Source organism: Heterodontus francisci, chromosome 22 (assembly GCF_036365525.1).
Source record: "Heterodontus francisci isolate sHetFra1 chromosome 22, sHetFra1.hap1, whole genome shotgun sequence".
NCBI lineage: Eukaryota > Metazoa > Chordata > Chondrichthyes > Heterodontiformes > Heterodontidae > Heterodontus > Heterodontus francisci.
This window is the reverse complement of record NC_090392.1, coordinates 48,225,230-48,249,863: the sequence shown is the minus strand read 5'-3', so window position 1 is coordinate 48,249,863 and position 24,634 is coordinate 48,225,230. Positions and strand designations below refer to the sequence as shown.

The 24,634-nt window shown below is 44.4% G+C and overlaps 1 protein-coding gene across 6 annotated transcripts in view; it reads left to right on the top strand.

Annotated features, from left to right (window-relative positions):
• Positions 1–24,634, top strand: part of LOC137381347 (CMP-N-acetylneuraminate-beta-galactosamide-alpha-2,3-sialyltransferase 4-like) — a 274,200-nt gene that overhangs the window by 167,473 nt on the left and 82,093 nt on the right. For all 6 annotated transcript variants that reach the window (XM_068053787.1, XM_068053785.1, XM_068053788.1 and 3 more), the window contains exons 3-7: positions 1,836–1,923; positions 6,717–6,779; positions 7,242–7,289; positions 16,643–16,702; positions 16,805–16,905. In XM_068053787.1, the coding sequence (XP_067909888.1) occupies positions 1,836–1,923; positions 6,717–6,779; positions 7,242–7,289; positions 16,643–16,702; positions 16,805–16,905 (360 nt within the window). The remainder of the gene's footprint in view (positions 1–1,835; positions 1,924–6,716; positions 6,780–7,241; positions 7,290–16,642; positions 16,703–16,804; positions 16,906–24,634) is intronic.

Sequence of the window (24,634 nt, the reverse complement as noted above, 5' to 3'; positions counted from 1 at the left end):
CTGTCCCAGTTAAGGGGAGGATCCTGCTCACCTTGCTCTGAAAGCCAATGAGATTCACTCCAGAGAACCTGAGCAAATCTAAAAGCCTAATCTGAGCTTCCAATATTTATACCTTTTTTTCCCGGTTACTGTAGTGGGTGCTCTACCTTGATTAGTTGCGAGCACTCTTGTTGATCAATTGATCATGACTCAGCTAACTGTTTTCAACATGTATTCAGATGTTGTTGGGCTTTCAGCAAAAACCCATCTCATCAAGTGGTTATCATATGAGCACCCTTTGGTTAAGAGGTGTGGTTGTCATGTGGTTTGTACCCTTTACTTAAACAGGTGAGTTAAGCGGTAGTCCCCTTAGGAAGATGCAGTTTTTAACTTTTTGAGTACTCAGGTAAATTCCTTCACACATTGTTGCTAAATTATCAGTCTGCTTGTCCCACATCCAGTGCTGGATAAACAGATATTTCCTCCAATCAAATATTTGGAAAACCAAAGCCACTGTCTTTGGTCCCCGCTACAAACTTCGTTCCCTAGCTACTGACTCCATCCCTCTCTCTGACAACTATCTGAGGCTGAACCAGACTGTTTGTAACCTTGGTGTTATGTTTGACCCCAAGATGAGTTTCCAACCACACATCTGCACTATCCCTAAGAGTGTCCATTTCCATTTCCATAGCATTGCCTGAGTCTGTCCCTGCCTCAGTTCATCTGCTGTTGAAAACCTTAACACTTAACTATCCAACGCATTGCTGATCAGCATCCCACATTCCACCCACCATAAACTTGAGGTCATCTAAAACTCTGCTGCCAAAAGCCTAACTCGCAGCAAGCCCCATTCACCCATCAACCTGTGCTTGCTGACCAGCATTGGCTTCCGGTTAAGCATGCCTCGATTTTAAAATTCTCTGTTTTGTCTTCAACTCTGTCCATGGCCTCACCCCTTCCTGTCTCTGTAATGTCCCCTGGCTCCACGACACTCCGATATTGCTATGCTCTGCCAATTCTGGTCTCTTCTTTCTGAGTATTCCCGATTTTAATTGCTCCACCATTGGTGGCCGTGCCTTAAGCTGCTGAAGCCCTAAGCTTTGGAATTCTCTCCTTAAACCTCTCCACTTTTCTACCTCACTTTCCTTCCTCAAGATGCTCCTCAAAACCTACCTCTTTGAACAAGCTTTAAATTGGCCTAATTTCTCCTTAGTGGCTCGGAGTCAAGTTTTGTTCTCTAATGCTCCTATGAAGCGTTATTATTACATTAAGGGTGCTATATAAATACCAGTTAGAGTCATAGAGAGATACAGCACCGAAACAGGCCCTTCGGCCCAACGAGTCCATCAACCACCCATTTATACTAATCCTACATTAATCCCATTTTTCCCTCTCACATCCCCACCTTCCCTCAATTCTCCTACCACCTACCTACACTAGGGGCATTTATTTTTACAATGGCCAATTAACCTATCAAACCGCAAGTCTTTGGCATGTGGGAGGAAACCAGTCACAGGGAGAGCTTACAAACTCCACACAGGCAGTGCCCAGAACTGAACCGAGGTCGCTGGAGCTGTGAGGCGGCGGTGCTAGCCACCGCGCTACTGTGCCACCCCCAAGGTGTTGTTACTGTTGACTGATGCGATCTGAAGACTGTTTTTTGATTCTTAATTTACTCAGAATGGAATCAGATCTCCCTCTCATTTCACTTCAAAATTCCTTGCCATGTCAATCAATGTGATATGAGGAGGACAGATTACAGTTAAATGTATGACAAGTTGTGCCGTCTATAAGGTATATAATATGGAAGGGTGCAACCGTACAAAGTAATTGTTTTTTTCTCCCGTTGTCTATAGATTGGAATAAGAATAAATATCTCCTTCGCCTTGGATCTGTCATGCTGATAGTATTCTTTTTGGCCTTTCGTTGGACTAATATCCTTGGGTAAGTCCTTTCGAATGGGTCTTCATCCATGAGCATTTCCCTTATTGGTCCTGAATGGATTTAGTGATTGCACTGACTGAAGGAGTGACTTGTTAGCTCAGTTGGTTAGTAATGCCAATGTCATGGGTTCAATCCCCATATGACCATTCCTCTTAGTTATTGAGGAGGTAGTGGTGTAGTGGTAATGTCACTGAAGTAGTAATCCAGAGGCCCAGGCTAATGCCCTGGGGACATGGGTTCAAATCCCACCACAGCAGCTGGTGGGATTTAAATTCAATTAATTAATAAAAATCTGGTTAGTCTTAGTAATAGTGTCAGGAAAGAATCATCGATTGTTGTAAAAACCCATTTGGTTCATTAATGTCCATTAGGGAAAGAAATCTTCCATCCTTACCTGGTCTGGCCTACATGTAACTCCAGACCCACAGCAATGTGTTTGACTCTTTAAAAAAAAGAGTGCAGACTGCAATCTGAGTGTGGAGATTCAAGATTGGTGAGTGGGGATTTTAAACATTGTTATCTTTATAAAAGTCTGGTCTGCAGTTAGCATTTACTGGGATTTACCCACTGGTTTAAAGTAGGATTAAGAAAGTAAAATAAGTTTCTTAGTCTTAGGCAGGGATTAACAAGCTCTACTGCAGAGTAGCGGATTAGTTAAGTCGCAGACCAGTCTAATCTGGTTGCTGCAGTTTCAGCTTCAAAAGGTATAAATATAGAGGTCTGGGTGCAGCGTACAAACGGTGTGGAGATTTGAGTTTGGTGAGTAGTGAGTTCAGTGAAGGGGACAGGAGGTGCTCCATTTTCTATTTTTTTCTCTACTTTTTTAACCCTCCAGTATTTGTCTCTTGCTTCGGTGCAGTTGAAAGAGCTGTTTGGTGAGTACCTGGTAAGCTATTTTACTTATAATAAACAGTCTGTAAAGTTAAGGTATGGCAGGGAAGCTCTGCTGAGTGGAATATACAGTCTGGCATCTGGATCATGGATGCACCATGTGTCCTGGACAGACACATCTGCAGGAAGTGTCACTGGCTACAGAAGCTTGAGCTCCGGGTTTCGGAACTCGAGCTGGGGCTGGAGTCACTATTGTGCATCTGCGAGGATAGCACATTTAGGCAGGTGGTCACACCGCAGGTTTGGAACATGCAGGCAGATAGGGAACAGGTGGCTGCCAGGCAGCCTAAGAGAACCAGGCAGGTAGTGCAGGAGTCCCCTGATACGATGTCACTTGCTAATTGGTTTTCCATTTTGGATACTGGTGTGGGTGATGGTTTCGCAGAGGAGTGCAGTCAGAGTCAGGTTTGTGGCACCACAGGTGGCTCAGCTGCATAGGAGGGGAGGAAGAGGAGTGGAAGAGCAGTAGTGATAGGGGATTCGTTAGTTAGGGGAACAGATAGGCATTTCTGTGGCAGTAAATGTGACTCCAGGATGATATGTTGCCTCCCTGGTGCCAGAGTCAAGGATTCCATGCAGCGGCTGCAGGACATTCTTTTTGGGGAGGGTGAACAGCCAGAGGTCATGATCCACCTTGGTACCAATGACATAGGTAAGAAGGGTGATGAGGTCCTGAAAGCCGATTTTAGGAAGCTCGGAAGGAGATTTAAAAGCAGGACCTCGAAAGCAGTAATCTCAGGATTACTCCCAGTCCCACGCGCAAGTGAGCATAGGAATAGGAGAACTGAGCAATAGAACTGGTGTAGGAGGGATGGCATCAGATTTCTGAGACATTGGGACAGGTTCTGGGGCAGGTGGGACCTGTACAAGATGGATGGGTTGCATCTTAGCAGGACTGGGATGAATATCCTCGCAGGAAAATTTGCTTGTTCTGTTGGGGAGGGTTTAAACTAAATTGTTAGGAGTTGGAAACCTGAGAGGGAGCTCAGATTGGAGGGAAGCAAAATGGGTAATTTATCAGGGGTGTCGGAACTAGAGAGGAATACCAAGGTGCACACAATACTGGGGGAGATAGATAGCATGAGAGTAGGGAATAGTAAGTTATTAGGTGGAGTCAGAGTAAGGGAGAAAGTAGTAAAGTCTGAATCAGGGTTAATGTATATGTATGTGAATGCACGGAGTGTGGTTAATAAGACTGGTGAGGTACAGGCGCAGATTGCCATGTGGAAATTTGATGTTGTGGATATAACAGAGACCTGGCTCAAAGAAGGGCAGGTTTGGATGTTAAATATTCCTGGATACAAGGTATTCAGGAAAAATGGGAAAGGAAAAAAAGGGGGAGGGGTGGCAATATTGATTAAGGAGAGCAATGCAGTGCTGGAGAAAAAGGATGTCCCAGAGGGGTCGAGGACAGAATCAACTTGGTTAGAGCTAAGGAACAAAAAAGGTGCAGTTACATTGCTCGGTGTTGTCTACAGGCCACCAGCTAGTGGGAAGGATGTGGTGAAACAAATTTGCAAGGAAATTACAGAGAGGTGCAAAAATTATAGGGTCGTTATAATGGGGGACTTTAATTATCCAAGCATATACTGGGATAATAATAGTGTAAAGGGCAGCGAGGGGCAAGAGTTCTTACAGTATGTTCAGGAAAATTTTCTACAACAGTATGTTGCTAGTCCAATGAGAAAGGAGGCACTGCTAGACCTGGTTTTTGTGAATGAATTGGGCCAAGTGGATCAAGTATCAGTAGGAGAGCATTTAGGGAATAGTGATCATTGTATCATAAGGTTTAGGCTGACTATGGAAAAGAACAAAGAGCAATCCAGGGTAAGAATAATTAACTGGGGGAAGGCCAACTTCAATGGGGTATGAATGGAGCTGGGGCGAATAAATTGGAGTCAAAAGCTGGCAGGAAAACCAGTAGATGAACAATGGGCTACGTTCAAAAAAGAGATAGTTCGGGTACAGTCAGAGTGGGGATCATCCAGGAGGAGTGGGGCAGATTATGGACCAGAAAGGGATTTACACATGGAGGCAGAGGGCATAGCTGAGGTATTAAATGAGTGCTTTGCATCAGGCTTTACCAAGGAAGAAGATGCAATTCAGGCAATGTTGAAAGAGGAGGTAAGTCAGACACTGGAGGGGTTTAAAATTGATAAAGAGTAAGTATTAGATCGACTGACTGACTTAAAAGTAGATAAGATACCAGGACCAGATGAGATGCATCCAAGGATACCAAGGGAAGTGAGGGTGGAAATTGCAGAGGCACTGGCCATAATTTTTCAGTCTTCCTTAAATTCAGGGGTGGTGCCAGAGGACTGGAGAATTGCAATAATTACACCCTTGTTCAAAAAAAGGTGTAAAGATAAGCCCAGCAATTACAGGCCTGTCAGTTTAAATTCGGTGTTGGGAAAACTTCGAGAAAAAATAATTCAGGATAAAATCAATAGTCACATGGACAAATACGAGTTAGTTAAGGAAAGCCAACATGGATTTCTTAAGGGAAAATCATGTTTAACTAACTTGCTGGAGTTTTTTGAGCAGGTAACAGAGAGGGTTGATGAGGGCATTGCTGTTGATGTGGTGTACATGGACTTTCCAAAGGCATTTGATACAGTGCCACACAACAGACTTGTGAGCAAACTTGCAGCTCATGGAATAAAAGGGACGGTAGCAACATGGATATGAAATTGGCTGAGTGAAGGGAAACAAAGAGCAGTGGTTAATGGATGTTTTTTGGGCTGTAGGAAGGTTTGTAGTGGAGTTCCCCAGGGGTCAGTGTTGGGACCCTTGCTTTTCTTGATATATATTAATGATCTAGACCTTGATGTTCAGGGCACAGTTTCAAAGTTTGCAGATGATACGAAACTTGGAAGCATTGTGAACTGTGAGAAAGGTAGTGTAGAACTTCAAAAGGACATAGACAAGTTGGTGGAATGGGCAGACAGATGGCAAATGAAGTTCAATGCAGAGAAATGTGAAGTGATTCCTTTTGGTAGGAAGAACATGGAGAGACAATGTAGAATAAAGAATAAAGGGTACAATTCTAAAGGGGCTGCAGGAACAGAGGGACCTGGCTGTATATGTGCATAAGTGAGTGAAGGTGGCAGGACAGGTTGAGAGAGCGGTGAATAAAGCACATAGTATCCTGGGCTTTATTAATAGGGGCATAGAGTACAAGAGCAAAGAAGTTATGTTGAACTTTGTCCTCAGCTGGAGTATTGCGTCCAGTTCTGAGCACCACACTTTAGGAAAAATGTGAGGGCATTGGAGAGAGTACAGAAAAGATTCACAAGAATGGCTCCAGGGATGAGGAATTTCAGTTATGAAGATAGATTGGAGAAGTTAGGACTGTTTTCCTTGGAGAAGAGAAGGCTGAGAGGTGATTTGATAGAGATGTTCAAAATCATGAGGGGTCTGGACAGAGTAGATAGAGAGAAACTGTTCCCACTTGTGAAAGGATCAAGAACGAGAGGGCACAGATTTAAAGTATTTGGTAAGAGAAGCAAAACTGACATGAGGAAAAACTTTTTCATGCAGCGAGTGGTTAAGGTCTGGAATGTGTTGCCTGAGAATGAGGTGGAGGCAAGTTCAATTGAAGCATTCAGAAGGGAATTAGACAGTTATATGAAAAGGAAGAATGTGCAGGGTTATGGGGAATAGACAGGCGAATGGAACTGAAGGAATTGCTCTTTTGGAGAGCCAGTGTGGACACGATGGGCCGAATGGCCTCCTTCTGCACTGTAACGATTCTGTGATCCTGTGAATGTTGGTAAATGTAAACAATCTTCCTGTATTTTTTTAATAACTACAAATTGATCAGGAAATTCATCTTTCAGGAAGCTGGTCTGGGAGCTAAGTAATTCTGTTGTATGATAATGAACACTATCTTATTTCCATAGTGATTCAAGATTGACCCTGGCTTCACTTCAAATCTTTAATCATGACCTGCTCAAGTCAAAGTGGTGAGAATTATACACACAATATATGAAAGGTCTTGTTCTTATTTGTTCCCGTCTCTTTAATATTATGTAACTGTATAATTGTCTGTCTCCTTCACCAACACCCCCCTCTCAACTGACCCCCTCAACCATTTCCTGGCCAGGAGGGTGGACACCCAGCCTATTCTCAGTTTTCTACTGATGAATTGGAATCTGTGGACCCTCTAAGGTCCTACACATCTCAGTTTGAAAACCTATTCTTTAAAAAGCTTAGGTCATAAAGTCATTGAGAATCATTTATGGCACAGAAGGAGGCCATTCGGCCCATCGAGTCATGCCCCGTTATCATGGGTAGTTAAGGGATACTGTAATTCAGTGGAGGAGGGCACTGAGATGGACTCTTTATTGCTATGTAATGTAACATCAAAATTCACTCGCCTCATTTATGTAGCTTCTGTCTGACTGACGATATTTGATGTGTTTTAGGACTCCCCTTCGATTGAACAAATTTCTCATGAACACCTCTGTCCCACTGTAAGTCAAAACAATTTTTATCATTCTCAGTTCTTTGCCACTGCTGAGAATCCCATGGCTGTTTATAGGCTGTTATGCAATTAAACCATCCATTGCAGTGGATACCAGCATCCTTGAAGGTTCGAGTCCATTTAAGTTCTTGCAGTGGCTCCTGCTTCTGAGGTAGGCTTGCTCTCTCATCACAGACGCTGAATGAATAAGGAAAATAAAGGATTTTGCACCTAGACTTCAGTCTCCTTCCTGAATAAAAGATGCAGAAATTCCATATACAAATACCCCTTTTCCCCTAACCCTGGTGTCTCTTAACGTTTATGGATTATTGAATGTTTTCTTAGAATTTGAAAATAAAGCTTTATGCTTTTACAGGACTCTGTACTCTACTTGTTCTGTGACAAGTTGATTAAACCTACAAGCTGATATGCTTGTGCTCTCACTAGTTCCAAAGGCGTCTTTTATTTTTTTTTTCTTTGTACAAAAACATAATTGACTGGGGTGAGTCACTAAAGTTTGGTCTCCTGAGAAATATATGAGGTGAGGGTGACTGCCCTTGACATCAAGGCAGCATTTGACCGAGTGTGGCATCAAGGAGCAAAATTAAAGTCAATGGAAATCAGGGGGAAAATTCTCCACTGGTTGGAGTCACAGCTAGCACAAAGGAAGATGGCTATAGTTGATGGAGGCCAATCATTTCAGCTCCAGGACATCGCTGCAGTAGTTCCTCAGATTAGTGTCCTAGTTCCAAACATCTTCAATTGCTTCATCAATACCCTTCCCTCCATCATAAGGTCATAAGGTGTTCGCTGATGATTGCACAGTGGTCAGTACCATTTGTAACTCCTCAGATACTGTAACAGTCTGTGCTTGCATGCAGTAAGACCTGGACAACATTCAGGCTTGGGCTAATAAGTGGCAAGCGGTATTTGAGCCACACAAGTACAATGACCATCTCCAACAAAAGAACATCCAACCATCTCCCCTTAATGTTCACCAGCATTACCATCACTGCATCCCCCCACCATCAGTATCCTGGGGGCTACCATTGACCAGTCTTATAAATATTGTGGCTACAAGAATAGGCCAGAAATTGGGGATTCTGCAGTGAATAACTTACTTCCTGATTCCGTAAAGCCTGTCCATCATCTACAAGGCACAGGTCAGGAGTGTGATGGAATGCTCTTCACTTGCCTGGATGAGTGCAGCTCCAACAACACTCAAGAAGCTTGACACCATACAGGACAAAGTAGCCTGCTTGATCGGTACCCCATCCACCACCATAAATATTCACTCCCCTCACCACTGATGCTCCAAGCCTCCTTTCACCTTCCAAACCCTTGACCTCTACCACCAGAAGGACAAGGAGAGCAGATGCATGGGAACACCACCACCTGCAAGTTCCCCTCCAAGTCACACATCATCCTGATTTGGAAATATATCGCCGTTCCTTCACTGTCACTGGGCCAAAAACCTGGACCTCCCTCCCTAACAGCACTGTGGGTGTACCAACCCCACATGGACTGCAGCACTTCAAGAAGGTGGCTCACCACCACCTTCTCTCGGGCAATTAGGGATGGGCAACAAATGCTGGTGTGGCGAGTGCATTCACATCCCATGAACAAATATAAAAAAGGTTATGTTTATGTTATGTTTACTGAAAGTTAATGTTCATTGCTTTTTTTTAATGCTCTGCTGATCTCTGTGCTGCCCCTGCTAACTTCTCCAGAGTAAAGTCTGGCTTTAAAAGCAGGCTGGGGAGCAGAAAAACGGGCTCTTGGACCCCTCTGGCTCAAGGTCCTCTGACAGAGAAGCATCCCGAGAAGATTCTTCTTGATATTTTAGAGCAGTATTTTTGACACTTTTCTCTGTGGGAGACTTCTGCACATATTGTAAGTCGTTTGGGGCTGGGGCAGCCTGAACATATTGGTGGTCTCTTGGAGACACTGCGCAAGTATTATATCAAGGTGATTCTTGCCCTAACTTCCAGTAAGAATTACTTTTGCTTTGCCCACTGCATGTAATGACAGCATTTTTGCATCCACGAAGATTGTAAACATGTTCGAAGAACAACACATTGACTATGTCCTGGCAACAGTAAGCAAAAGAAGTGTTCCTGAATGCATTTACATTTGTCACTATGCTTATAGGGTGAAACAATTCAGCTGCAACCCAGTGCCAGTAGTTCAAAGAGGCAGCAGTAGTATAACTGCTATCAGAACATAGCAATAGAGATAATGGGGATAAATTAAATCTCATGCGCCCGATGGAAAACTAAGCAAATCGGAACACCCATCCGTTTCATACCCCATTCGATTTGAGTTTCTGTTTTAAAATCAGGCAGGGTTTAAAAGGGGCAGATGTTCCAAAGCTGTTAGTTTCCTGCTGGACAGGTTAGGTTAGAGTAAGTATGTTGGTGAAGTAACAAAGACAGATAAACATCAAATGTGGAATTCTCCACTCCCTGCATTCAAGTTGATCAGTATGACTGATATCACATGCATAGAAATTGTATGCGCTAGTTTGGGTCTCTGATCCCCAGTTTGAAAGCCTATGCTTTTAAAAGCTCAAGTCACATTTTTGGACCATGTACATTAAGTGCTAGATCCAGCATAACATTGTGGAATGGACACAGTGCAGTAAAGATACCAGGAGGATATAGCCTAACTATTATTGTTGTTTGATGTAACAGAAGAATTTATTCAGTGTATGCAACTTGCAAGTGTTTGCCTCTCTTACTTTAATGTTTTATTTCTTGTTTTCAGATTTGCTCATTTGTAAGTAAAATTGCTTTTCTCTGCAGCTTTAATCTCTCCCCCTCCCTCCCACCCCCACATCGTTCCCCTTGCCACTTGCACGCTGTGGCTGTACGACCGACAGGATGCAGTGAACATCTCATCAAGGTTCCTTCAACAGCGCCTATCTGCCCCTTGACTATTACCATCCAGAGTGCCTGGCTGGACTACTAATGCCTCACACAGTTGCGCTCCTGTGCCCCCAGTATTCTCCTTTTCATCGCTGGCCCCAAAGTGCTGCATGTCACCCTCCTGTTGAGCAGAGCTTGGAGAGGGCCGCATCCTCTAGTGCGTATTTGCCGCAGCTGTCCTTGCCACCGCTATCTTCTGCTCACTCAGTGCTGCAAGACTCACCAGGTGCCAGCCCATCTCTCAATGTGGCAGTTTCTGGCATGTCTGTAGGGCGTGACCATTGTCACGACCAGGTGAGAAAGGGTTTAGGGGTTTCCTCTCAGCCTTTGCCTGGTTTTAACCATAACAGGGTTAATTTTTTCAAAAACACAGTGCTTTAGCTCCTCCTCAGTGAATCCTTGTTCACTGCTCCAATTGTAAGGCAAAGAAATCAAACGAACAGGTTTTCTTAGATTTAAACAAGAAAGGTGGATGTTTATTAATTTTAAACTCTAATTCGGTTAATGACTGCGAGTACGCGACGCGACCATGCTAGCATGCATACTCAATAAACACACACGCAGATAGAGACAGAAAAAATAGAAAGAATAAAGGGGAAATGTTGAGGCAATAACTGGGTGTATTTATAGTTCAATGTGAAGTCTTTGGTTGCCCGTACATCTTGCTGTTCCTTGAGGCCCAGTGCATGCTTTAACTTGTTTCAATGAAGGAGTCTTTTCTCTTTTGAGGTTTAAGTGACTTCATTGGGTCCAGAGGTTTGTGAGAAAGCATTCTTGGCAGGTGGGGGTCTTCATGACAGCATACATCCTCAGGAGGGATAAGTTCCTTCTAGGAACCTTCCCACTCTGTGGGCAGGGGTTGTGCTGTTTATGTGAGGACTCTGGAGGAAAACAGAAAGGATGAAAATTTAGTGAAATCTAAATGGGCACATTAAAGAATTAACTACACTAATTGAGGAGCTGTGGTCAGCTGAAGGTTCAGTTGGTTGCGGGAGAGGAGGGGGGTCTAAGTTTAAATCAGTCAACATAATCTGCAGATCTGCCAACCTTCCCATCGCCAATGCTGAATGTTAAGGTCGCTCCTTATCTCCAGTGCCTCCTCCTCCACGGGGGTCATTTCCACATACTCTGGGGTCTTTTTTTATTCATTCGTGGGATGTGGACGTCGTTGGCTTGGCCAGCATTTATTGCTCATCCCTAATTGCCCTTGAGAAGATGGTGGTGAGCTGCCTTCTTGAACCGCTGCAGTCCTTTGGGTGCAGGTGCACCCACAGCGCTGTTATGAAGTCCACTGGTCCCTGTCCTCTCCCTACTGTTCTGTGCTGTCTTCTCCTGCAATGTTTGCAGGACAGCACTATGAGTGGCTGGCAAGGATATGTGGTTCTTCTAGATGTAGTGCTTAAGGTGAAATGGAACGTGAGGTTATGGGAGCGAGTATGCTATGTGTTTGCGGTAAGTAAGTACAGTGTGAATTAAGCAGGGTAGCTTAGAGGAGATGCATGTTGAGGAGCATAACAGAGATGGGATGAGGCTGCCATGAAAGGAGCAAACAGGAGGTGAGCTTGTGTAAGGATTGAGGATCAAGTGGTGCAGTGTGGCGTTGTGACTGATCCTGAAGAAAGTGATGCAGGGGTGAGAAATTATGTTAAATATTGGGAAGACTGAAACCATTGTCTTTCTCCCCTGCCACAAACTCTGTTCTCTAGCCATTGACTTCATCCCTGTTCCTGGCCACTGACTCAGGCTGAACCACACCTTTTGTAACCTTGGCATACTGCTTGACCCTGAGATGAACTTTTGACCCCATAATCCCCCCCATCACCAAGACTGTCTACTTCCTCCAACTTCATGTTGCTCATCCTTGCCCTGCTTGGATTCATCTGCTGCTGAAACCCTCATCCGTGCCTTCGTTATCACTCGACTTGGCTATTCTAATGATGTCCTGGCTAGCCTCCCATTCTTATGTCTGTACCCTGACTCAAATCAAGTCCTGTTCACCTATCACCCCTGTGCTCACTGACCGACACTGACATCCCAGTCCAGCAATGCCTTGATTTTAAAATTATGGTCATATCCATCACAGCCACTGCCTTCTTTCTGTAGCCTTCTCCAGTCCTACAACCCTACAAGATATCTTCTCTAATTCTGGCCTTATGCACAACTCCAATTTTAATCACTCTACCATTGGTGGCAGTGCCTTCAGGTTGCTAGTCCCTAAGCTCTGGAATTCCCTCCCTGCTTCTTTTTACCTCTCTATCATCCTTTAAATCACCCTTAAAACCTATTTCTTTGACTTAGCTTTTGGTCACCTGAACTAATATCTTCTTATGTGGCTCGATGCCAGATTTCCTCCGGTGCGTTTCCATGAAGTGTCTGGGGGCATTTTACAATGCTAAAGGTGACGTATGAATACAAATGGTTCTTGTTGCTGTTATGGTGTGAATGGTGTATGAGGGACAAGATGGAATGGGTGTAGCTGGATGGAGGATGTAATAGTGCTCTGCAGGGGATGGTTGAAGAAAGACCAGTTCTGACCTTTCCTGACTGAGTGAGGTCATTATAATGTTTCCAGCACTGGGTGCAGGATCCCGGCCTCACACTCGTACTGTTGACTTCCTCAGCCACCTCAATCCAGCACTCCTATGTTGTGGCAATAAGTTTGTTCATTCCAACAACACCAGATTGAATAACATATCCCTCCTGGCCCTCAATGCATCCAGCAGGATCTCCAGGGAAACATTAGAAAACCTGTGGGCTACTTGTCCTCTCTTTCTAGGCATTGCAGTGATTTAGCATAGAATCATAGAATTGTTACAGCACAGAAGGAGGCCATTCGGCCCATCAAGGTTGTGCTGATTCTCTGCAAGAGCAGTTTAGCTCATCCCATTTCCCTGCCCTTTTCCTGTAATCATGCAAATTTCTTCCCTTCGGTGCTTATCCAATTCCCTTTTGAAAGCCACAATTGAATCTGCCTCCACCGCATTCTCAGGCAGTACATTCCAGATCCTAACCATTCACTGTGTAAAAAAGTTATACCTCATGCTGTCTCTGGTTCTTTTGCCAGTTATTTTAAATTGGTGTCCTCTGGTTCTCATCCCTTCCACTAATGGGAATAGTTTCTCTCTATCTACTTTGTTTAGATGCCACTTGATTTTGAACACCTCTATCAAATCTCCTCTCAACCTTCTCTTCCCTAAGGAGACCAGTCCCAGCTTCTCCAATCCAACCTCGTAACTGAAATCCCTCATTCCTGGAACCATTTTCATAAACCTTTTCTGGACCCTTTCTAAATCCTCCGCATCCTTCCCAAAGTGTAGTGCCCAGCTTTGGACACAATACTCCAGTTGAAGCCGAACCAGTGTTCTGTGAAGGCTCATTATAACTTCTGTGGTTTTTACTCTATGCCTCTCTTTATAAAACCCAAGATCCTGTATGTCTTTTTAATCACCTTCTTAACCTGCCCTGCCACCTCTAATAATTTGTGCACATATACCCCAAAGTCTTTGTTCCTGCACCCGCTTTAGAATTGTACCCTTTAGTTTATATTTCCTCTCCTCATTCTTCCTACCAAAATGTATCACTTCATACTTCTGTGTTAATTTTCATCTGCCACGTGTATGCCCATGTTCTCTTGAACTCCTCACGGTTCACAATACTTCCAAGTTTAGTGTCAACTGCAAATTTTGAATTTGTGCCCTGTATACGAAAGTTGAAGTTGTTAATACATATCAAGAAAAGCAGTGGTCCCTATACCCACCCCGGGGAACCCCACTGTATGCTTTCCTCCAGTCCGAGAAACAATATTTCACCACTACTCTGTTTCTTGTCACTTAGTCAATTTGGTAACAGTCCTTTTCACTCGAGGTAATCCCTAAGTCGCCCTTAAAGAGACGGATTGAGGCTTTAAATAGTGGCAGGGATTCAGGTAGGAAATTTCATCATGTAGGTGGGTGGGACACCCACTGTTGCTTGAATTGCCCGAGAAACTCAAAAGCATTATTCGAAGTGCAGGCTCGTCTTCTGCTACTGCCATCATTTGCTCCCTTCTCATCTCCAAGTTAAAACTGGAGCCTTAATGCCATTTGACACTTTTTTGTTCATTCCGCATTTCATCCATGATACCTAGCAGCTTCAGAATTATTTGCTTTTTTAGTATTGTCTTCAAATTTGGACACCACTCCCTCTAGCCTTATATCCAACAACAGCAACTTGCATTTATATAGCACCTTTAATGTAGTAAAACATCCTAAGGCACTTCACAGGAGCATTATCAGACAAAATTTGTCACTGAGCCACATAAAGGAAATATGAGGATGGGTGACCAAAATCTTGGTCAAAAGGTGTCTTCAATGAGGATTGCGAGGAAGAGAAGTTCAGGAAGGGAATCCCAGAGCTTAGATCTTAGGCATCTGAAGGCATACATCGTTGACATAAAGGGTGATCAGTAGCAGCCTTAGAACTGAACTCGCAAAGACCCACTTTCAACCACTCTGGAAAAAATATCCTTAACTCCTATTCTGCTGAGTCTGTGACTGGCCAGACTGTTTCAGACTGTTTCTGGCCAGAAGACTACCCATTCCCACGAAAATACCTCCTTCATTGTGTCCTCTGATACACTCAAATAGCTTCTGGACTTCATTCATTCACCTGTCTCTGAACTCGGACAACAGTTTCTCGATGCTCCATGCTCACTCCATCCTGCGAATGTCATCTTTATCCCACCATGGGACATCCGACTTTAACTCTGGACTCCTTCCTATTATCTCCTATCTATTTCCTATTTCCCATTTACTATCAGATGTTTATGTATCCTAATTTTTATGTAATATATATAATATAACATATATAATACAATATATATATTATATATGTATATAATTAGATCTTTCCCTGTGAGCCCATTCACATGCACGTTTTAACTGCCGCTTCGGACCCAAGTCCATCACTCTGTTTCCACTTCTTTTCTCCTTACCCCACCTAGACCACTCTCTTCAATCGTCACACCTCCTTTCACCTCTCCCCTCTCAGTTACACTTCTCTCCCAATTCCCTACCCCAACTCTTCAGTACTCCTCGACCTTCTTGCTGTCTTGCTGCAGTCCCAGGCTTAACACCCTCTTAGATAAGCCTACAGCTTCCCTCTGTGTCTCTTTCAGCATCCTCCGAAGGGCTAATCGAGGTACTCAGGCTGACTCACTATGAACAGCAACCCCAATTGCCCAATCCTACTCTCTCTCCAGACTTCCCGCTCAGTGTGCCCGCTGGTGTCTAATCGTACCAATCTCCTACTCATCCAACTCACTCCTCCATCTGCTGACCCTGTAGACTCTGTCAGTGGATCAGCTATTATTGATCCTCTCCACATCTCCCTCCAAAAAATCTGTTAGCTTGTGAACGAGGCCCTTGCCATCCATGAGTTTGTTATGGGTGATTGCACTGACATCATGGCTTTGACTGAACCTGGCTGACAGGTGATGACACCTCCTCCCTCAATGAAGCCTCCCTGCCTGGCCATAACTTCCACCGATTTCCCCCATCAAGACCGTCGCGGTAGTGATGTGGTGCTTATTACCAAATCACACCTTGCTCTGCCCCCTACTCCTCTGTCACTTTCTCCTCCTTTGAGGGCGGCACAGTGGCGCAGTGGTTAGCACTGCAGCCTCACAGCTCCAGGGACCCGGGTTCGATTCCGGGTACTGCCTGTGTGGAGTTTGCAAGTTCTCCCTGTGTTTTCTCCGGGTGCTCCGGTTTCCTCCCACAAGCCAAAAGACTTGCAGGTTGATAGGTAAATTGGCCATTATAAATTGTCACTAGTATAGGTAGGTGGTAGGGAAATATAGGGACAGGTGGGGATGTTTGGTAGGAATATGGGATTCGTGTAGGATTAGTATAAATGGGTGGTTGATGGTCGGCACAGACTCGGTGGGCCGAAGGGCCTGTTTCAGTGCTGTATCTCTAATCTAATCTAATCTAAATAATCTCACTTTGTTCCACCCCTGTCACCTCTCATTCAAAACCCTCATTTTCTACTGCCCTCCCAGCTACGATAAGTTCTATCCAATAGGATGAAAATTGGCTCTTCACAGCTGAAATTTACAGTGTTATGAGAAATGATTTCATTAAAATGCGTCACCAGACACCATTGCAAATGCTGCAGAGCCCTCTTAGATCAGGAGGGGCTTGTGTAGGACCCCTTTTTCTTTACTGCCTGCAACTGGCCTGAGGCAGTGACAGAATGAGAGGGCCTTGATGGCACAGGGTGAGGATTGAAAAATTGTACAGGCATGTTGTTTTAATATTTCTGCTGGGCTATGCAATGTGTAGCATTCATAATGCAGCTGTGAAGTGGGAGGTGATTGGTTCTGCTGTCGGTGGCTGTGGTTAACAGGTCTAATTTATTATATTTTATGCCTAAACATGTCTCTTCTTCATTACAGTGAAGCCACATCTTGCCTAACCTGGTACTCAAACAATCACAGTGAACCAATCATCCCAAAGTAAGTCACCTATTGATTCCATCAGGATTTGACTGCTCTAGATTTTGTCTGTTTGCTCCATTCTGATTTTTTCTCTTCCTGATCTTGTGTGTTCTTTTTCAGTTTTACTCGGAATAGCAATTTATTTTTAACGCTTGAAGGTGACTGGTGGTACAAGTCAAACTGTGTGCTTCATGCATTACCTTATGGGATTAAAGGCAACGGTGAGGAACCTTTAATGCCTTTCACTTGGTCTTTCTTAAAAGAGTGTTAGAGCTTCTCCACTGACTGAGTTATAAGGACAGTCCATAACCAAGCTTCACAATCCAATTAATAAAGATTTAATAAAGGTAAAGTTTAAAATTGCGCAGTGTTTTGATAGGGTGAAAAGCAATAGACTATTTGCTCTGCAACCTCAGTGATGAGGGGATGGTCATCAGTTTAAAATTGTTGGAAAGAAAGTGAGGAGAGAGGCGCGGAGATGTTTTGCTCTGCGGGCATGGAATGCTTTGCCACAGGGAGTGATCAAACAGAGACCATCCCATCTTTTCAAGGAAATATTTGAAATATGGGAGGATGCAGGACTATAGTGAGAGGCTGTGAAAGTGGGATTAGTTTTGGTTGCTTTTGCAAAGAGCCAGCACAGACACGAAGAACTGAATGGCCCCCTTTGGAGCTGTAAGCTTGTAGATTTCTACAGCTCCAAACCAGAAAATCTTGGATTTGGTTCCTGGTTTGAATCAGCTGATCTTAGGTGGTCTGGGTAGTACAGGTTGTGCAATTGGACTCAGGACCTCCTGGGGTAAGAAGCGCCAGTGATTCTTGCCAGAAAGTGTCACCATAGTTGAAAATGGCTTGTTTACAGTTACTGGAGCCCAGTATTAAAGCATGACTGACATTCATCAAACTGAATCTTGAAGTAAATGAAGGGGGGAGAAGGTTTTGAAATGAACAGACAGTTCTGGGACTATGCAGGGTTGTGAAAGGTGTAAACTGATCTGTGCAGGGTGGGACTGACACCAAGAAACCCTGTTCTCCTTTGTATCAGTGTAGCAGGAAGCACACTGAGCATGTTCCAGACTGCATTCAGTTTCCAATATCTGAAAAGGAAGGTGAGAAAAGGCCATCCAGCTCGTCAGTGCACATGTCACTCACCTCCCTCTCCAACCACTGACTCCTGAGGAGGGGCAAAAACCCATGACAAAACTCGGGACACACTCGAGAAAATTCCCCCACAGCTTCTTTGAGGTACTCAAGCTGGTTCCTGGATTCCATAGCTAACCATGTTGTGTCAGTGGATGGAGTTTGACGGATGCAGTTTGTTTATTTGTCAGAGACTCTACCATCTTTCTACTGGGGAAGAACTTTAAGAGCAGTTCATTCTTTGATGGGTGTTTGCCAGGGACTTGCCAGGCTCACACTTCCAGTACAGTACCGAGGGGCTGTCGAGCTGTCAGAGGTGCCGTCTTTCAGATGAGACGTTAAACCAAGGCATCTCAAGTGGATGTAAAGATCCTATCGTACTATTCCAAGAAGAACAAGGGAGTTTCCCCTGGTGTCCGGGTTAATATTTTTCCCTCAACCAATACTTAAAAGATATTATCATATTGCTGTTTGTGGGACCTGGATGTATGTGATTTTATGGATGATTTTCTTACATTACAACTGTTATTATATTTCAAAAAGTACTTCATTGGCTGTAAAGCCTTTTAGCACACCCTGAGGTTGAAAAGTGTGTGATATAAATGCAAATTCTTTATTTTTGGGCTGCCTTTATTTGATTCACTGCATTGCAAATATGCAAATTTTCTAATCTCACCAACAGGAACAACAAGGGCTATACTCAGCCAATGCTTTGGTTGCAATATGTAATTTGATCACAGAATCACAGAGTCATTACAGTGCAGAAGGAGGCCATTCAGCCCATCATGTCTGTACCGGCTCTCCGGATGAGCAATTCACATAATGCCATTTGCCTGCCATCTCTCTGTAACCCTGCACCATTATTCCTTTTTAGATAACAGTCTAATTCCTTTTTGAATGTCTCGATTAAACCTGCCTCCAACACACTCTCAGGCAGTGCATTCCAGATCCTAACCATTCGCTGCATGACGAAGTTTTTCCTCATGTCGCTTTTGCTTTCTTGCCAATCACTTTAAATTTATGTCCTCTTCTTCTCGATCCTTTCACAAGTGGCAACAGTTTTTCCCTATCCCCTCTGTCCAGACTCCTCATGATTTTGAATACCTCTATAAAATCTGCTCTCAGCCTTCTCGAAGGAAAACAGCTCCAACTTTTCCAATCTGTCTTCGTACATGATGTTCCTCATCTCTGGAACTATTCTCAGGAATCTTTTCTGTACTTGCTCCAATGCCTTCACATCTTTCCTAAAGTGCGGCGCCCAGAACTAGACGCAGTACTCCAGCTGAGGCCGAACTAGTGTCTTATATAAGTTCAACATAACCTCCTTACTCTTGTACTCTATGCCCCTATTAATAAAGCTCAGGATACTGTACACTTTATTAACCGCACTCTCAACCTGTCCTGCCATCTTCAATGATTTACGCCCTCTGCTCTTGCACCCCCTTAGAATTGTACCCTTTATGCTATATTGTTTCTTCATGTTCTTCCTACCACTATGAATCATTTCACATTTCTCCACACTGAACTTCATCTGCCACTTCGCCGTTGATTCCACCAAATTGTCTATGCCCTTTTGAAGTTCAGCACTACCCACCTCATAGTTTCCAATTGTTCTGAGATTCGTATCATCCGCAAATTTTGAAGTTATTCCCTATACACCAAGGTCTGGGTCATTAATATATAGTAGGAAAAGCAAGGGTCCCAACACTGATCCCTGGGAAACTCCACTACAAACTTTCCTCCAGCTCGAAGAACATCCATTAACCACTACTCTCTGTTTCCTGTCATTCGGCCAATTTCATATCCATGTTGCTACTATCCCTTTTATTCCATGAGCTATGATTTTGCTCACAAGTCTGTTGTGTGGCCCTGTATCAAATGAACAAAGAACAGTACAGCACAGGAACAGGCCATTCGGCCCTCCAAGCCTGCGCCGATCTTGATGCCTGCCTAAACTAAAACCTTCTGCACTTCCGGGATCCGTATCCCTCTATTCCCATCCTATTCATGTATTTGTCAAGATGCCTCTTCAACGTCACTATCGTACCTGCTTCCACCACCTCCCCCGGCAACAAGTTCCAGGCACTCACCACCCTCTGTGCAAAGAACTTGCCTCGCACATCCCCTCTAAACTTTGCCCCTCTCACCTTAAACCTATGTCCCCTAGTAACTGACTCTTCCACCCTGGGAAAAAGCTTCTGACTATCCACTCTGTCCATGCCGTTTATAACTTTGTAAACCTCTATCATGTTGCCCCTCCACCTCCGTCGTTCCAGTGAAAACAATCCGAGTTTATCCAACCTCTCCTCATAGCTAATGCCCTCCAGACTAGGCAACATCCTGCTAAACCTCTTCTGCACCCTCTCCAAAGCCTCCACGTCCTTCTGGTAGTGTGGCGACCAGAATTGCATGCAATATTCTAAGTGTGGCCTAACTAAATTTCTGTACAGCTGCAGCATGACTTGCCTATTTTTGTACTCTATGCCCCGACCGATGAAGGCAAGCATGCCGTATGCCTTCTTGACTACCTTATCCACCTGCATTGCCACTTTCAGTGACCTGTGGACCTGTACGCCCAGATCTCTCTGCCTGTCAATACTCCTAAGGGTTCTGCCATTTACTGTATACCTCCCACCTGCATTCGACCTTCCAAAATGCATTACCTCACATTTGTCCGGATTAAACTCCATCTGCCATTTCTCCGCCCAAGTCTCCAACCAATCTATATCCTGCTGTATCCTCTGACAATCCTCATCACTGTCCGCAACTCCACCAACCTTTGTGTCGTCCGCAAACTTACTAATCAGACCAGCTACATTTTCCTCCAAATCATTTATATATACTACAAACAGCAAAGGTCCCAGCACTGATCCCTGCTGAACATCACTAATCACATCCCTCCATTCAGAAAAGCACCCTTCCATTGCTACCCTCTGTCTTCTCTGACCGAGCCAGTTCTGTATCCATCTTGCCAGCTCACTTCTGATCCCATGTGACTTCACCTTTTGTATCAGTCTGCCATGAGGGACCTTGTCAAAGGCTTTACTGAAGTCCATATAGATAACATCCACTGCCCTTCCAAAATGCCTTTTGGAAGTCCATGTGCACCACATCAACAGCATTGCCCTCATCAACCCTCAGTTTATTATTGAACAACATTGATCCAGTAACGAACATTAACACACAAATTGAAATATGAAAGTTTCCTTTTTAAATTCCCCATGCACAGACTCACACACACACTGAAAAAAATACAGAAATTCTCTCTGCAGAGGTCTGTTACAAAAAAAGACGAGAAAAGAATACTTTGGCTAAATACTTGCTAATTCTTGAAGAAAAAAAAGAGAAGATTTGGCAGGATGTCAGTTGTCCCTTTTAGTCTAGTGTCCAGGTATGTGGAGACAGGACATGAGGATCTGTTCGAAAGCAGTTCTTTTCAGGCAGTGTTGAGAATTAATCTGGCAAGTTTTTTCAACTTCTCAGGAGAGATGCAGCACCAGGGATTTTAGCTTTCCCACATTAGATCTTTGTAGGGTTTCTTCAAAGAGGTAGAGAAAGAGGTGAGCTGGGGTGGTTTCTTTTTCCTTGGCAGGCAAAACCCCAACTGTCTTCTGAACAGCTCACACCCTGACTGACATGAAAACAATATTCAAACCCTAAAACAGAAGGTCAACCTCCTGACCTCTATAAACCTTAACATGTGGCTTCTCTGTAAACATCTTCCCCAGGTCACCAAAGTTTCTGAAATAAAAACAAGAAATGCTGGAAATACTCAGCAGGTCTGGCAGCATCTGTGGAGAGAGAAGCAGAGCTAACGTTTTGGGTCAGTGACCCTTCTTCAGAACTGACAAGTTAAAAATGTCAAACGTTATAAGCAAGTAAAGCGGGGGTGGGGCAAGAGATAACAAAGGAGAAGGTGTAGATTGGACAAGGCCACAGATTAGCTGACCAGAAGGTCAGGGAGCAAAAGCAAACAATGTGTTAATGGTGTGTTGAAAGACAAAGCATTAGTACAGATAGGGTATTAACGGACTGAAGATTGAACAGCTGCAAGTACAAACATGAAAAAAACAGTGGGTAACCAAACTGAACAAACTGAGATGAAATAAAATAAACATACCAAAAAAATGTAAAAAATGTAAAAAAGAAAAAATAATTAAAAATAAAAGTAAAATGGGGGGCCCATCATGCTCTGAAATTATTGAACTCAATGTTCAGTCCGGCAGGCTGTAGTGTGCCTAATTGGTAAATGAGATGCTGTTCCTCGAGCTTGCATTGATGTTCACTGGAACACTGCAGCAATCCCAGGATAGAGATGTGAGCATGAGAGCAGGGGAGAGTGTTGAGATGACAAGCAACCGGAAGCTCAGGATCCTGCTTGTGGACTGAGCAGAGGTGTTCCGCAAAGCGGTCACCCAGTCTGTGCTTGGTCTCCCCAATGTAGAGGAGACCACATTGTGAGCAGCGAATACAGTATACGACCTTGAAAGAAGTACAAGTCAATCGCTGCTTCACCTGAAAGGAGTGTTTGGGGCATGGGATAGTGAGGAGAGAGGAGATAAATGGGCAGGTATTACACCTCCTGCGATTGCAGGGGAAGATGCCATGGGATGGGGACGCCAAGGTTTCTGTTGTTTACGGAGCCCAAAACACATGATTTCCAGCAAAGGTTGTTTTCAAACAACATCTCAGTGTTCTTTCAGTGAACTGTCAACAACAAAGCAAAGTCCAGCATTTATGAAATCTTCAGCCTTCCAATGAATCCATTTCCACAATTTAAATATGAGTCCTCAAAACAAAACTTTAAAAATATAGAGGCATCTTCATAACAACAGGGAGTCATTGACTACACACATGTGGCAATCAAGGCGCCCTCAGATCATTCTGGAGTATTTGTTAATGGGAAGCGATTCCGCTCCATCAGTGTTCAGCTGATATATGACCAGCAGAAGGTTTTCACATCTGTGCAAGATATCCTGGAAGCTGAAATGATTCCTTCATTTGGTGAGTCATGTTACCCACAGATCTTTGTATCTGTACGCATAGTGAATGTGTAGCTCCTTGGAGACAAGGGATATCCTCTGAGGATCTAGCTCATGACACCAATGAGGAGCCTTACCAGTAATGCAGAGGAAAAGTACATCAGGAGCCACATGACCATAAGGGCGACCATTGAGTAAGCCATTTGGGTGCTGAAGAAGTGACTCAGGTGCCTGGACAGATATGGGCATCCTTCAAAATGCACTAGCAAGAGAGTGGAGAATGGTCGTGGTCTGCCATGCCTTGCATGACATGGTGCTGCAGAGAGGACTGGAGCTGCAGGAGGAGGAAGATGCTGACCGCTCTGCATCCTCACGAGGAGGAGGAGGAGAAGCCTGATGCGGCCAGTGTGCTGCAGCCACTCATCTGGCTGCCAGGGAAGCTTGCGATGGGCTCATGCAATCATGCTTCGGATAACTGGAGAGCATGAAGCCAAAAGGCACTCCACCCTGCACCCCACCCCACCCAACACAAATCATTCCCACAGTCTTAAATGCTTCCATCACATTCACACCCTTTCCTCGTGTTCCACTCCGATCGTACTGTTCTCCTGAAGGCTAATGTTTATTTGGAATTCATGATGCAACAACGGAAATGGTAGCGCAATGAAGAGTTCCAATAAAGTGCTTGATTTATTGAAATGTCCATAGTCAAAACAACATTGGCATTGTTATAAGCAACTATGTGAATCCCCTTGTGCAACCAAGAAGTCTTTCTCTTCTGCTTTCAATTAATCCTATGTGTTGCTATCCCTGTGACTCAGCAGAGCTAGAGGCAGGCTGCTTGTTCCCCTACTCTGACAGCTGAGATGCTTGTGGTGGATGTCCTCTGGGTTTTGGAGCCCAAGAGGGCTCTGCCAAAGACTGCCCCAACTACACCAGGTGGAAGCATGTGGTGCTCTGTCTGAGGGGGGAGGGGGGACAAGTGATGAGAAGTGTGAGCACCTTGAGAAGAGTCCCATTTGCCTTCTCTCCATCTTCCCTCTCATGGTCACTTGCACTTCCCTGCTAGACAAGGGCTGGAGAACACTTTGCTGCATTTCAGTGAGGTGTTGAATGGCCAAGGTGAGGCTTTCCTCCATCCTGTTTAAACTGGCAGCCTGAGCGTGCAGACCATTGGTCAGGCCCAGCGTGCACTCGGTTGTCTGCTGTGTTGGATGCTCCCCGCAGGTGACCACTGTTTCCCAGGAGGTGGATATCAGCACAAATGCCTGAGACATCCTGGTACTCATGGTTGAGGTGCACTCTTCCAGTCTCTCTCCAAGGATGCACAATTGTCCTCTTTGTGGATGACCCCCGAGGTTGACCATCTGCATCCAACTGAGCAGAGCTTGAAGTATCCTGCACCCTTTGACAGGGATTCTCCACTCCTGTCCCTGTCTCCAGCACCTGCTCCTCACCATGTGACAACCTATCTATTTCCCTTGGAGTCCCTTTTGAGGTGTGTGTATTTCAGCTGGTGGAGGGTGTGCATAAATCCTGTGACGGTGCTTCCTCAGAGCGCACAACCTCCTCTGAGGACCCCTCTGGCTCCTCCCACTCCAGCGGCAGTGACACCCTTGAAAGACCTGTGGGCGATGAAAGACATGAGTTCGTACTGACATGTGGAAAGGGTTCAAAGTATACATTGTGCAGATGTTCACACCTCAGTTCGTGGTAACCGCAGATCGTTGTGGCTGACTGTTATGTGCTAAGTGGCAGTGTGACATCTAATTCTGTTGCAGGTATGTGGAAGACCCCCATCTCTCCATCACCTAAGCTCATTGACTGT